At 43.1% G+C, this 15000-nt stretch overlaps 1 protein-coding gene across 1 annotated transcript; it reads right to left on the bottom strand.

Annotated features, from left to right (window-relative positions):
* Window positions 1–12720: 12720 nt before the first annotated feature.
* LOC116370961 (tripartite motif-containing protein 16-like protein) lies at window positions 12721–13783 on the bottom strand. The gene is made up of 3 exons (XM_031819916.1): window positions 13732–13783; window positions 13548–13606; window positions 12721–13317 (listed from the first exon to the last, which is right to left on the bottom strand). The coding sequence occupies exons 1-3, from the start codon at window positions 13752–13754 to the stop codon at window positions 12800–12802; spliced, it is 600 nt and encodes a 199-aa protein (XP_031675776.1). The 5' UTR covers window positions 13755–13783; the 3' UTR covers window positions 12721–12799.
* Window positions 13784–15000: the final 1217 nt, after the last annotated feature.

Genomic DNA, 15000 nt, shown 5'->3' with positions numbered 1-15000 from the left:
CCACCCACTTCCTGTCTGTCATCCCCAGTTCTGTTAAGACTTCCTCTCATTGAACTGGGCCTCATTCTAAATGGTCACTTTGTATTGATAGTCCATACTGGTCTTTACTATGGTTCTACATACAGTATCTGTATTGATAGTCCATACTGGTCTTTACTATGGTTCTACATACAGTACCTGTATTGATAGTCCATACAGGTCTTTACTATGGTTCTACATACAGTATCTGTATTGATAGTCCATACTGGTCTTTACTATGGTTCTACATACAGTATCTGTATTGATAGTCCATACTGGTCTTTACTATGGTTCTACATACAGTATCTGTATTGATAGTCCATACTGGTCTTTACTATGGTTCTACATACAGTACCTGTATTGATAGTCCATACTGGTCTTTACTATGGTTCTACATACAGTATCTGTATTGATAGTCCATACTGGTCTTTACTATGGTTCTACATACAGTATCTGTATTGATAGTCCATACTGGTCTTTACTATGGTTCTACATACAGTATCTGTATTGATAGTCCATACTGGTCTTTACTATGGTTCTACATACAGTACCTGTATTGATAGTCCATACTGGTCTTTACTATGGTTCTACATACAGTATCTGTATTGATAGTCCATACTGGTCTTTACTATGGTTCTACATACAGTATCTGTATTGATAGTCCATACTGGTCTTTACTATGGTTCTACATACAGTACCTGTATTGATAGTCCATACTGGTCTTTACTATGGTTCTACATACAGTACCTGTATTGATAGTCCATACTGGTCTTTACTATGGTTCTACATACAGTACCTGTATTGATAGTCCATACTGGTCTTTACTATGGTTCTACATACAGTACCTGTATTGATAGTCCATACTGGTCTTTACTATGGTTCTACATACAGTACCTGTATTGATAGTCCATACTGGTCTTTACTATGGTTCTACATACAGTACCTGTATTGATAGTCCATACTGGTCTTTACTATGGTTCTACATACAGTACCTGTATTGATAGTCCATACTGGTCTTTACTATGGTTCTACATACAGTATCTGTATTGATAGTCCATACTGGTCTTTACTATGGTTCTACATACAGTACCTGTATTGATAGTCCATACTGGTCTTTACTATGGTTCTACATACAGTATCTGTATTGATAGTCCATACTGGTCTTTACTATGGTTCTACATACAGTATCTGTATTGATAGTCCATACTGGTCTTTACTATGGTTCTACATACAGTACCTGTATTGATAGTCCATACTGGTCTTTACTATGGTTCTACATACAGTACCTGTATTGATAGTCCATACTGGTCTTTACTATGGTTCTACATACAGTACCTGTATTGATAGTCCATACTGGTCTTTACTATGGTTCTACATACAGTATCTGTATTGATAGTCCATACTGGTCTTTAATATGGTTCTACATACAGTATCTGTATTGATAGTCCATACTGGTCTTTACTATGGTTCTACATACAGTATCTGTATTGATAGTCCATACTGGTCTTTACTATGGTTCTACATACAGTACCTGTATTGATAGTCCATACTGGTCTTTACTATGGTTCTACATACAGTATCTGTATTGATAGTCCATACTGGTCTTTACTATGGTTCTACATACAGTACCTGTATTGATAGTCCATACTGGTCTTTACTATGGTTCTACATACAGTACCTGTATTGATAGTCCATACTGGTCTTTACTATGGTTCTACATACAGTACCTGTATTGATAGTCCATACTGGTCTTTACTATGGTTCTACATACAGTACCTGTATTGATAGTCCATACTGGTCTTTACTATGGTTCTACATACAGTACCTGTATTGATAGTCCATACTGGTCTTTACTATGGTTCTACATACAGTATCTGTATTGATAGTCCATACTGGTCTTTACTATGGTTCTACATACAGTATCTGTATTGATAGTCCATACTGGTCTTTACTATGGTTCTACATACAGTATCTGTATTGATAGTCCATACTGGTCTCTACTATGGTTCTACATACAGTATCTGTATTGATGGTCCATACTGGTCTTTACTATGGTTCTACATACAGTACCTGTATTGATAGTCCATACTGGTCTTTACTATGGTTCTACATACAGTACCTGTATTGATAGTCCATACTGGTCTTTACTATGGTTCTACATACAGTACCTGTATTGATAGTCCATACTGGTCTTTACTATGGTTCTACATACAGTATCTGTATTGATAGTCCATACTGGTCTTTACTATGGTTCTACATACAGTATCTGTATTGATAGTCCATACAGGTCTTTACTATGGTTCTACATACAGTATCTGTATTGATAGTCCATACTGGTCTTTACTATGGTTCTACATACAGTATCTGTATTGATAGTCCATACTGGTCTTTACTATGGTTCTACATACAGTACCTGTATTGATAGTCCATACTGGTCTTTACTATGGTTCTACATACAGTATCTGTATTGATAGTCCATACTGGTCTTTACTATGGTTCTACATACAGTATCTGTATTGATAGTCCATACTGGTCTTTACTATGGTTCTACATACAGTACCTGTATTGATAGTCCATACTGGTCTTTACTATGGTTCTACATACAGTATCTGTATTGATAGTCCATACTGGTCTTTACTATGGTTCTACATACAGTATCTGTATTGATAGTCCATACTGGTCTTTACTATGGTTCTACATACAGTATCTGTATTGATAGTCCATACTGGTCTTTACTATGGTTCTACATACAGTATCTGTATTGATAGTCCATACTGGTCTTTACTATGGTTCTACATACAGTATCTGTATTGATAGTCCATACTGGTCTTTACTATGGTTCTACATACAGTATCTGTATTGATAGTCCATACAGGTCTTTACTATGGTTCTACATACAGTATCTGTATTGATTTTTTATTATAGTTTTTATTTTACCTTTATTTAACACAACATTAAACAACACTATAAACACACATACAGTACAACAATTACATATTACATTACAAACACAAACATCTTGACTAATAACAGCTGGCCTAAAGACAATAACACTCTTCTATGATATAGACATCGATCAAGTGTTTAAACTCCACCAAGGAAACTAGATCATCACATTTTAAAATGTTCAGGAGAGAATTCCAGAACCACGTTGCTTAGTAACTAGAACTAGAACCAGGACCTGTTCTACCTCTTGGTTCTGTTAGAAGCAAATCAGAATGGGACCGTAATTTATATTTATTTACTGACCTGACTAAAAAATAACTATGGTATTTTACCCAATAATAATCAGTGTATACCCGTGTTTAAGCCTACAATATGGCCTTATAAATCAGTTTATACCAGTGTTTAAGCCTACAATATGGCCTTATAAATCAGTGCATACCAGTGTTTAAACCTACGCAAGGTAGATGACCACCAGCCAACAGCGCTGTAGAGATCACAATGATGTGTTAGACGTTTCTGATTTGTAATGAACCTGAGGGCTGCATGATACACTGAATCAAGTGCTCTCAGGGTCGTGGCTGAGGCCTGCATATATATAACATCACTAAAATCTAAAACCGCCAGTAATGTACATCATACCAGCTCCTTCCTGGCCTCCAGAGAACAAGCCTGATGCCAGTAATGTACATCATACCAGCTCCTTCCTGGCCTCCAGAGAAAAACAAGCCTGATGCCAGTAATGTACATCATACCTGCCGTCCATGTTGCTGAAACAGTGCTGTGGCCAGAACTAAAGCCTGACTGCATCCATGTAAAACCCTCCATGTTGCTGAAACAGTGCTGTATACAAAAAGGAACAACAGTGGTCCCAAAATAGAACCTTGCGGAACACCTGAGCACAACTCTATGGAGTTGTGTATGATTTGATAGGTAATTTATTAACCAATCTAGATCATGACTTGTAATTCCACAACATTTTAACCTTTGCACTAACACAGCATGTTCCAGTGTCAAAAGCCTTGGAAAAATCAATAAAGACAGACACACTTCTTGTCAAGAGCACAGTGGATGTCACTTAAAACCGTCCATGTTGCTGAAACAGTGCTGTGGCCAGACCTAAAGCCTGACTGCATCCATGTAAAACCGTCCATGTTGCTGAAACAGTGCTGTGTCCAGACCTAAAGCCTGACTGCATCCATGTAAAACCGTCCATGTTGCTGAAACAGTGCTGTGTCCAGACCTAAAGCCTGACTGCATCCATGTAAAACCGTCCATGTTGCTGAAACAGTGCTGTGTCCAGACCTAAAGCCTAACTGCATCCATGTAAAACCGTCCATGTTGCTGAAACAGTGCTGTGTCCAGACCTAAAGCCTGACTGCATCCATGTAAAACCGTCCATGTTGCTGAAACAGTGCTGTGGCCAGACCTAAAGCCTGACTGCATCCATGTAAAACCCTCCATGTTGCTGAAACAGTGCTGTGTCCAGACCTAAAGCCTGACTGCATCCATGTAAAACCGTCCATGTTGCTGAAACAGTGCTGTGTCCAGACCTAAAGCCTGACTGCATCCATGTAAAACCGTCCATGTTGCTGAAACAGTGCTGTGGCCAGACCTAAAGCCTGACTGCATCCATGTAAAACCCTCCATGTTGCTGAAACAGTGCTGTGTCCAGACCTAAAGCCTGACTGCATCCATGTAAAACAGTCCATGTTGCTGAAACAGTGCTGTGTCCAGACCTAAAGCCTGACTGCATCCATGTAAAACCCTCCATGTTGCTGAAACAGTGCTGTGGCCAGACCTAAAGCCTGACTGCATCCATGTAAAACCCTCCATGTTGCTGAAACAGTGATGTGTCCAGACCTAAAGCCTGACTGCATCCATGTAAAACCGTCCATGTAGCTTAAACAGTGCTGTATCCAGACCTAAAGCCTGACTGCATCCATGTAAAACCCTCCATGTAGCTGAAACAGTGCTGTGTCCAGACCTAAAGCCTGACTGCATCCATGTAAAACCGTCCATGTAGCTTAAACAGTGCTGTGTCCAGACCTAAAGCCTGACTGCATTAAAGAAGTTGTTTTCTTGGAGGCCTTTAGCTGCCTACTAACTAAGGACTCCAGGACCTACTAAGGACTCCAGGACCTACTACCTAAGGACTCCAGGACCTACTAACTAAGGACTCCAGGACCTACTAACTAAGGACTCCAGGACCTACTAACTAAGGACTCCAGGACCTACTAACTAAGGACTCCAGGACCTACTAACTAAGGACTCCAGGACCTTCTAACTAAGGACTCCAGGACCTACTAACTAAGGACTCCAGGACCTACTAACTAAGGACTCCAGGACCTACTAACTAAGGACTCCAGGACCTACTAACTAAGGACTCCAGGACCTACTAACTAAGGACTCCAGGACCTACTAACTAAGGACTCCAGGACCTTTGACAGAACAGACGGTTTTGATTTGGGACGATAGTTGTCAAGTAGCGAAGGATCTCCACCTTTCAGGAGAGGCAGTACAAAAGCATTTTTAAATAAACTGCCTGCATCTATAAAATGCTGATTCAAGGCCTTCAGAATGGAGGTTCTCTCAGTTACTTCCTGAGTGTCGACCAACAATAGTTAGGGAAGCTGTGAATCTTCTTTTCACTCCAAACCTTTCACTACTTGTCAGAATGTGGAGGGATTATTTAAATGATCTGAAGTAGATTTCAGGTAGTGGTCTGCTTTCACTTTTCAGATCAAAGCCACACCCATATTTCAGACATTTAAAAGCCATCCAATCATCTGCTGAACCAGACCCTCTTGCTTTATCCCACGTAGCATTTAGTTCCCTTATGATTTTAGTACGTTCCTCAGTAAACCAGGGATTCTCTCTGCCCTTCATCCTGAATTTATTTAAAGGGGCCTATTGCGTACATCCTGGAAAGCATTGTGGAAGTAAGAAAAGGCTCATTCAACATCAGGGATTAATTCCATTCTATTCCATTTAATTCTGGATACATCATGTAAAAAACCTGGAATATCAAACAGCTTCCTGTTTCTTTTCGTAATGACACGTGGAGGATGTTTAGGAATTTGACCATCTCTCACACAGGCAATAGCACAGTGATCAAATACCAGAAGCATTAAAACGATGAGGAGTTTTGGTTCAGATCAAATCAATCAAAGAGGATTTCAGAGGAGACTTTATGTTCAACCTCGTTACACTGTTGACAATCTGAGTGAGATTATAGGTATTGTATAGAATGTAGAGTTGATCAGAGCTAGATGTTAACCAGTCCTGATTCAGATCACCCATCAGGACAAACTCAGAGTTGACATGCTGTGATAATCTGAAAATACAATCCAGAGAGCCAACAGTATCAGATGGTCTATAACAACAAGATACAACCATATTTAAACAGTATCAGATGGTCTATAACAACAAGATACAACCATATTTAAACAGGAGCCAAGGTTAAGGTTCAAACACAGATATTCAACTTGCTGAGGTTTAGTAGAAGTCAGACCGCTGAGAACTTGTGTTTTACGTAAACAGCAACACCACCACCCTTAGATCGACCATCTGCACCTAAAACATTCTAACCATTTATGCCAATATTTTTGTCTTTAATAGATTTTTGTAGCCAGGTTTCAGAAAGCATCAATACATCAGGGTGGGCAGGTTTTATCCATATATCCACAGAATCATAATTCAGCAGCAGACTTATTACATTCACATGCAGAAACTACAGGCCGCTCTGACTACTTCATTGGACAGAATGTCAGGACCTGGGTCAGATCGCACATTTCCAGACCGTAGAAGCAGCAAGATAATGGCCAGTCTAGATGGATCCAACATGTGGATTTATAGACAGCACTTGAAGGACAATCCATCGTCACCAGAATCTTTAACGTCACAACATTCAGGAGATGTGGAAAGTCCAGAGACACGGTTCAGTACCAAGAAAACAGTCCTGACATGTCAGAGCAAGAGTCCCATTTCTCCCATGTTGTTTGGGAGAAATGTGCATAGATCTCACGTGCATTTATGGAGCAAGCGTGTGGTTTCTCCCAAAACTCGAGGGAGAAACAGTCATATATTTCCTCATTCACAGAGCAACGGGCTCTAAAAGTATCTCCAACATTGTGAAAGCCAAGGATAGACAACAGCAACATGAACAGCAACATGAACAGCAACAACATGAACAGCAGCAACATGAACAGCAACATGAACAACAGCAACATGAACAACAACATGAACAGCAACAACATGAACAGCAGCAACATGAACAGCAACATGAACAACAGCAACATGAACAGCAGCAACATGAACAACAACATGAACAACAGCAACATGAACAACAACAACATGAACAACAGCAACATGAACAACAACAACATGAACAACAGCAACATGAACAACAACATGAACAGCAGCAACATGAACAACAGCAACATGAACAACAACATGAACAGCAACAACATGAACAACAACATGAACAGCAACAACATGAACAACAACAGCAACATGAACAACAGCAACATGAACAGCAACATGAACAACAACATGATCCTTTATTGCCTCATCTTTGATCTGAGAGAAACACAGCACTAAGCAATCTAAGACATGTAGCCAACACAACGCTGAACCCTCATTAAATGAGCTAAAAACAATCCTAAATAATAATACAAACATAGTAACAATCACTAATCAAATAGTCCAACAGCAGATCAGTCAACAAGTCATAAATGTGTGATGTAGGAGAGCAAAGCTACGGGGAGAGAGAGAGTGGAGAGGTCACCTGTACCAGACTGGGAGAGACAGACCAGAGCAGGAGAGGACACCTGTACCAGACTGGGAGAGACAGACCAGAGCAGGAGGGGACACCTGTACCAGACTGGGAGAGACAGACCAGAGCAGGAGAGGACACCTGTACCAGACTGGGAGAGACAGACCAGAGCAGGAGAGGACACCTGTACCAGACTGGGAGAGACAGACCAGAGCAGGAGAGGACACCTGTACCAGACTGGGAGAGACAGACCAGAGCAGGAGAGGACACCTGTACCAGACTGGGAGAGACAGACCAGAGCAGGAGAGGACACCTGTACCAGACTGGGAGAGACAGACCAGAGCAGGAGAGGACACCTGTACCAGACTGGGAGAGACAGACCAGAGCAGGAGAGGACACCTGTACCAGACTGGGAGAGACAGACCAGAGCAGGAGAGGACACCTGTACCAGACTGGGAGAGACAGACCAGAGCAGGAGAGGACACCTGTACCAGACTGGGAGAGACAGATCAGAGCAGGAGGGGACACCTGTACCAGACTGGGAGAGACAGACCAGAGCAGGAGAGGACACCTGTACCAGACTGGGAGAGACAGACCAGAGCAGGAGAGGACACCTGTACCAGACTGGGAGAGACAGATCAGAGCAGGAGGGGACACCTGTACCAGACTGGGAGAGACAGACCAGAGCAGGAGAGGACACCTGTACCAGACTGGGAGAGACAGACCAGAGCAGGAGGGGACACCTGTACCAGACTGGGAGAGACAGACCAGAGCAGGAGAGGACACCTGTACCAGACTGGGAGAGACAGACCAGAGCAGGAGGGGACACCTGTACCAGACTGGGAGAGACAGACCAGAGCAGGAGGGGACACCTGTACCAGACTGGGAGAGACAGACCAGAGCAGGAGGGGACACCTGTACCAGACTGGGAGAGACAGACCAGAGCAGGAGAGGACACCTGTACCAGACTGGGAGAGACAGACCAGAGCAGGAGAGGACACCTGTACCAGACTGGGAGAGACAGACCAGAGCAGGAGAGGACACCTGTACCAGACTGGGAGAGACATACCAGAGCAGGAGACGACACCTGTACCAGACTGGGAGAGACAGACCAGAGCAGGAGAGGACACCTGTACCAGACTGGGAGACACAGACCAGAGCAGGAGAGGACACCTGTACCAGACTGGGAGAGACAGACCAGAGCAGGTGGGGAGCAGTGCAGTAGGTAACAGGGTATGTGAGAGTGTCCAGAGATGAGTCTTTCCTTGGATCAGGACACAGAGCAGAACTAGGACAGCATCACACTTTCTGCACTACAGAAACTACAGAATCAGTCAAAAGTTGGGACACACCTGATACACCTCATAGACAATCAGGTGAGAACAAATGATAGTCCCACTAAACCCAAACCAGATGGGATGGCGTATCGCTGCAGAATGCTGTGGTAGCCATGCTGGTTAAATGTGCCTTGAATTCTAAATACATCATAGACAGTCTCACCAGCAAAGCACCCGACACCATCACACCACCTCAACATCAAGTGAAATGTGAATGACTTTCTATTTCTGCAAGGAAACCACAACTATGGAAATATGTCCTTTGGTTTAATGAGTCCAAACTTTTGGTTCCAACTGCTGTGTCTTTGTGAGAAGCAGAGTAGGTGAACAGATGATCTCTGCATGTGTATTTTCCCCCGTGAAGCATGGAGGAGGAGGTGTGATGGTGCTTTACCGGGGGCACCACCATGATAGTCACACTTAACCAGCATGGCTACCACAGCATTCTGCAGTGACACTGTCAGGAATCTATCATTTGACCCATCAAACCTCCAGGCTGTGTGAGGGCTACCTGACCAAGAAGGAGAGTGATGGAGTGCTGCATCAGATGACCTGGCCTCCACTTGATTTGTTGAACACGTTGTTGGTTACAACATGATTCCATATGTTTTATTTCATAGTTTTGATGTCTTCACTATTATTCTACAATGTGGAAAATAGTAAAAATAAAGAAAAACCCTTGAATGAGCAGGTGTGTCCTAACCTTTGACTGGTACTGTATGTTAAGGGGATGGTTCACCCCAATAGGAAGGTTCATACCTCTAAATACCATCTTATTAGATGGATCCATTTCCCCCCATTAGTTTGGGATTCAGACCTGCAGTCATCTTGATTTCAGACCACTTTCGAGAAGTAACGTTAATAATGTTGAATATTTAATAAGAAGTGTCTGATTGAGTTTGTTGTAATGGAACCAATAGAAAAGTCCTAAAAGTACAAACAAACCCGCCCACCTGGAGGACAAAGGAAATGCTCAAAGTGTTGGAAAGATTTCGAATAGTATTTGAATCCAGGGTGTTATTCGTTAGAGAACACTGTAGCAAAACATTTAGCAACAGAATTATTTTAGTTCAGTTAGTCCCTTAGTGTTTCAGTTCATATTCTTCGGTTTGGTGCCTCGTGGATATGATTCATGTCTCCGTGGAAACATCAATGTAAATTCACCTTTGATTTTTACTCCTCACTTCCCCTTTCAGGTCCATAGGGTTTTACTGCCCCCTGCTGGAGACTGGAGCACACTGCAGTCCCTTTCAGGTCCATAGGGTTTTACTGCCCCCTGCTGGAGACTGGAGCACACTGCAGTCCCTTTCAGGTCCATAGGGTTTTAGTGCCCCCTGCTGGAGACTGGAGCACACTGCAGTCCCTTTCAGGTCCATAGGGTTCTACTGCCCCCTGCTGGAGACTGGAGCACACTGCAGTCCCTTTCAGGTCCATAGGGTTTTAGTGCCCCCTGCTGGAGACTGGAGCACACTGCAGTCCCTGGCTTTCTTTGTGCAGCTTGATGATGCCCTCATCAATACAGGTACTGTATGTAGAACCATAGTAAAGACCAGTATGGACTATCAATACAGATACTGTATGTAGAACCATAGTAAAGACCAGTATGGACTATCAATACAGATACTGTATGTAGAACCATAGTAAAGACCAGTATGGACTATCAATACAGATACTGTATGTAGAACCATAGTAAAGACCAGTATGGACTATCAATACACATACTGTATGTAGAACCATAGTAAAGACCAGTATGGACTATCAATACAGATACTGTATGTAGAACCATAGTAAAGACCAGTATGGACTATCAATACAGATACTGTATGTAGAACCATAGTAAAGACCAGTATGGACTATCAATACAGATACTGTATGTAGAACCATAGTAAAGACCAGTATGGACTATCAATACAGATACTGTATGTAGAACCATAGTAAAGACCAGTATGGACTATCAATACAAAGTGACCATTTAGAATGAGGCCCAGTTCAATGAGAGGAAGTCTTAACAGAACTGGGGGATGACAGACAGGAAGTGGGGGGGTGGAGATCTAATATATTTTTGTGCCAAACACTAAAACATGATATTGTAATAAATCAACACCCTATTCCCTATGTAGAACACTACTTTAGACCTGGTCAGAAGCACCGTAGTGCACTACGTAGGGAATAGGGAACCATTTGGAACAGAGACAGTAATTCCCATGAACATCTTCCTCTTCCTCATCTGGTTTCTTGAACAGCCCTTCACTCCTCCCCTCTTCCTCCCCTCCTCCCTTTTCATTCTATTCTATCAGCCACACCACTAGCTCACCTCCACACAATACATTTACAAGTTAAAGACACACCTTGGAATAAATAACAAAGGAAAACTATTACTAGATGAAGTTGAGTGTTTTTTATTATTTCCCATCACCATAAATCATATTTAATCACTGAACAGTAGCAGACCTAACTTCATCTGTTCCTGACTCTGGATAGTGGATTAAAAAGACCATCAATCTCCAATGATATTAAAGTACTATTCTGAACATTACTGATATACTGAGTGGCAAGTCAAGATATCTGCTGGTTTTATTGTTTGGTCAACAGCACCACCTGCTGGACAGGTTTAATGTTGCTGGACTGAGCAGTATGGGAGGATGAAAGATGACACATTTAGGGCCGGTTTCCTGGACATCTACATTGAACATACTGTTTAGTCCAGGACTAGGATTAATCTGTGTCTGGGAAACCAGACCATATAGTTTAGTAGAAAGTAAGTGATACCAGCTTGTAGTGGGCTGACTAGTCCTGAATTGTCCTTTAGTTCCTGGACCATTTTCCATGCAGCTCCAGGTGACAGAGAACACATCAATTAGGACCGAGCCAACAAGCTGATCAATGATACTGAGGAGAATTACAGAGAGACAGAGAACCAACTGAGAAAACATATCAATGGTTCTGAATGACAACCAATATACATCAACACCAGACATCATGATTCATGGAAATGTACAAGATTAAAACATTGTATTGAATTTTAATTAATAACAAATCAGTTTACAGTTTAACCAGCTCAGCTATAGACTACACCAGCATGACTAGTATCTATGTGGACCCTACTACAGTTTAACCAGCTCAGCTATAGACTACACCAGCATGACTAGTATCTATGTGGACCCTACTACAGTTTAACCAGCTCAGCTATAGACTACACCAGCATGACTAGTATCTATGTGAACCCTACTACAGTTTAACCAGCTCAGCTATAGACTACACCAGCATGACTAGTATCTATGTGGACCCTACTACAGTTTAACCAGCTCAGCTATAGACTACACCAGCATGACTAGTATCTATGTGGACCCTACTACAGTTTAACCAGCTCAGCTATAGACTACACCAGCATGACTAGTATCTATGTGGACCCTACTACAGTTTAACCAGCTCAGCTATAGACTACACCAGCATGACTAGTATCTATGTGAACCCTACTACAGTTTAACCAGCTCAGCTATAGACTACACCAGCATGACTAGTATCTATGTGGACCCTACTACAGTTTAACCAGCTCAGCTATAGACTACACCAGCATGACTAGTATCTATGTGGACCCTACTACAGTTTAACCAGCTCAGCTATAGACTACACCAGCATGACTAGTATCTATGTGGACCCTACTACAGTTTAACCAGCTCAGCTATAGACTACACCAGCATGACTAGTATCTATGTGGACCCTACTACAGTTTAACCAGCTCAGCAGTACCATTATAACCATAGAGCCAAAACCCAGGATAGAGGGGCTGAGTGAATGTGGTCTGGACTCTGTGGAGGAGGGTCATTGTGTCAGAGACACTGTAGAAGGACAGAGTACCTGCCTTGTGATCCAGGTACACTCCTACTCTGGAGGACTGAGGGCCTGATACTTCAGTCTCAACATTATTGTGTCTGAACCAATAATCACCACTATAGCACTCTAAACTCCAGGACTGGTTATTGAATCCAAATCCACTATCTCTCCCTGTTCTGCTGATGTCTTTATATGAGACTGCTGTATCAACACCACCAGTCCTCTCCACCTCCCAGTAACAGCGTCCAGACAGACCCTCTCTACACAGAACCTGACACCAGTTGGTGAATCTGTCTGGATGGTCAGGATATGGTTGGCCTTGGCGTGTACGTGTCACCTTTCTGTTCCCTTCAGACAGAGAGAGGTGTGTGCCTGCTGTGTTTGGGTCCAGTGTGAGCTGACAGGAATCTGGGAGAAGAGCAGAGACCAATGAGGGGAGTCAGAACAATAAGTTAAGTCAGATACTGTATCTACCCTGTCTTTGATTAGATCACAGCAGAGATCAAATCAGAGAAATATGAGGAGTCAGATAGATACCCAGTCTTTGATTAGATCTACTATTGCTATATATTTATAGAGGGATTGTTAGGAGTGTCAGTAAAAAGAGACTGTTAGTTACTTCACAATAAGAGACTCACATTGTAACAACTGTTCTCTGGTCTTGGGCTCTGGAGGCAGTAGACATCCACTATATTCACTACAGACACACAAACACATTGACAGAGAGAGGGAATGTTATCATCAGACCCTATTCCACATGTATATGACTAGTAGGGAACTTTCAATGGTCTAAAGTTGATGTTCTTATTGTTTTCAACACACCTGTAGTGGAGATCTTGGTCCATTCTCCTTAAGGAAGTCTTCTAGTTTCTCTCTCAGTTCAGACACAGTCTTACTCACATCTTCCAAAGGACTGAAGAGGACGGGACAACGATGCTGGGTAAGTCTGAAGATACACTGATACTGGGAGAGACTGATACCTCTGGGAGAGAGAGAGAGAGACTGAATAACCTCTGGAGAGAGAGAGAGAGAGAAAGAGAGACTGATACCTCTGGAAGAGAGAGAGAGAGACTGATACCTCTGGAGAGAGACTGATACCTCTGGAGAGAGACTGATACCTCTGGAGAGAGAGAGAGAGACTGATAACTCTGGAGAGAGAGAGAGAGAGAAAGAGAGACTGATACCTCTGGAGAGAGAGAGAGAGAGAGACTGATAACTCTGGAGAGAGAGAGAGAGGGGCGGAAAGAGAGAGAGAGAGACTGATAACTCTGGAGAGAGAGAGAGAGAGAGAGACTGATAACTCTGGAGAGAGAGAGAGAGAGAGAGAGAGATGATACCTCTGGAGAGAGAGAGAGAGAGGGACTGATACCTCTGGAGAGAGAGAGGGACAGACAGAGAGAGAGGGACAGACAGACAGAGAGAGAGAGGACAGAGAGAGAGAGAGGGACAGACAGAGAGAGAGAGGGACAGACAGAGAGAGAGAGGACAGACAGAGAGAGAGAGGGACAGACAGAGAGAGAGAGAGGGACAGACGAGAGAGAGAGAGGGACAGACCGAGAGAGAGAGGGACAGAGAGAGAGAGGACAGACAGAGAGGGACAGACAGAGAGAGAGAGAGGACAGACAGAGAGAGAGAGAGGACAGACAGAGAGAGAGAGAGACAGACAGAGAGAGAGAGGGACAGACAGAGAGAGAGAGGGACAGACAGAGAGAGAGAGAGGGACAGACAGAGAGAGAGAGAGGGACAGACAGGAGAGAGAGAGGGACAGACCGAGAGAGAGAGGGACAGAGAGAGAGAGAGGGACAGACAGAGAGAGAGGGACAGACAGAGAGAGAGAGAGGGACAGACAGAGAGAGAGAGAGACAGACAGAGAGAGAGAGAGACAGACAGAGAGAGAGACAGACAGAGAGAGAGAGGGACAACGAGGAGAGAGGACAGACAGAGAGAGAGAGGGACAGACAGAGAGAGAGAGAGACAGACAGAGAGAGAGAGGACAGACAGAGAAGAGAGGACAGACAGAGAGAGAGAGGGACAGACAGAGAGAGAGAGGGACAGACAGAGAGAGAGGGACAGACAGAGAGAGAGAGGGAC

Source organism: Oncorhynchus kisutch, unplaced genomic scaffold (assembly GCF_002021735.2).
Source record: "Oncorhynchus kisutch isolate 150728-3 unplaced genomic scaffold, Okis_V2 scaffold2865, whole genome shotgun sequence".
NCBI classification, from domain to species: Eukaryota; Metazoa; Chordata; class Actinopteri; order Salmoniformes; family Salmonidae; genus Oncorhynchus; species Oncorhynchus kisutch.
The sequence above is the reverse complement of the archived record's forward strand: the minus strand, read 5'-3'. Positions and strand labels throughout refer to the sequence as shown.

Excerpts from the sequence above, each read along its gene's own strand:
- LOC116370961 (XM_031819916.1), bottom strand. The coding sequence starts at position 13,754 with ATGGACCAAGATCTCCACTACAG. Across the intron at positions 13,607-13,731 it reads GACCAAGATCTCCACTACAG|TGAATATAGTGGATGTCTAC; the intron begins GTGTGTTGAAAA and ends GTGTGTCTGTAG. Across the intron at positions 13,318-13,547 it reads CAGAGAACAGTTGTTACAAT|ATTCCTGTCAGCTCACACTG; the intron begins GTGAGTCTCTTA and ends CTCTTCTCCCAG.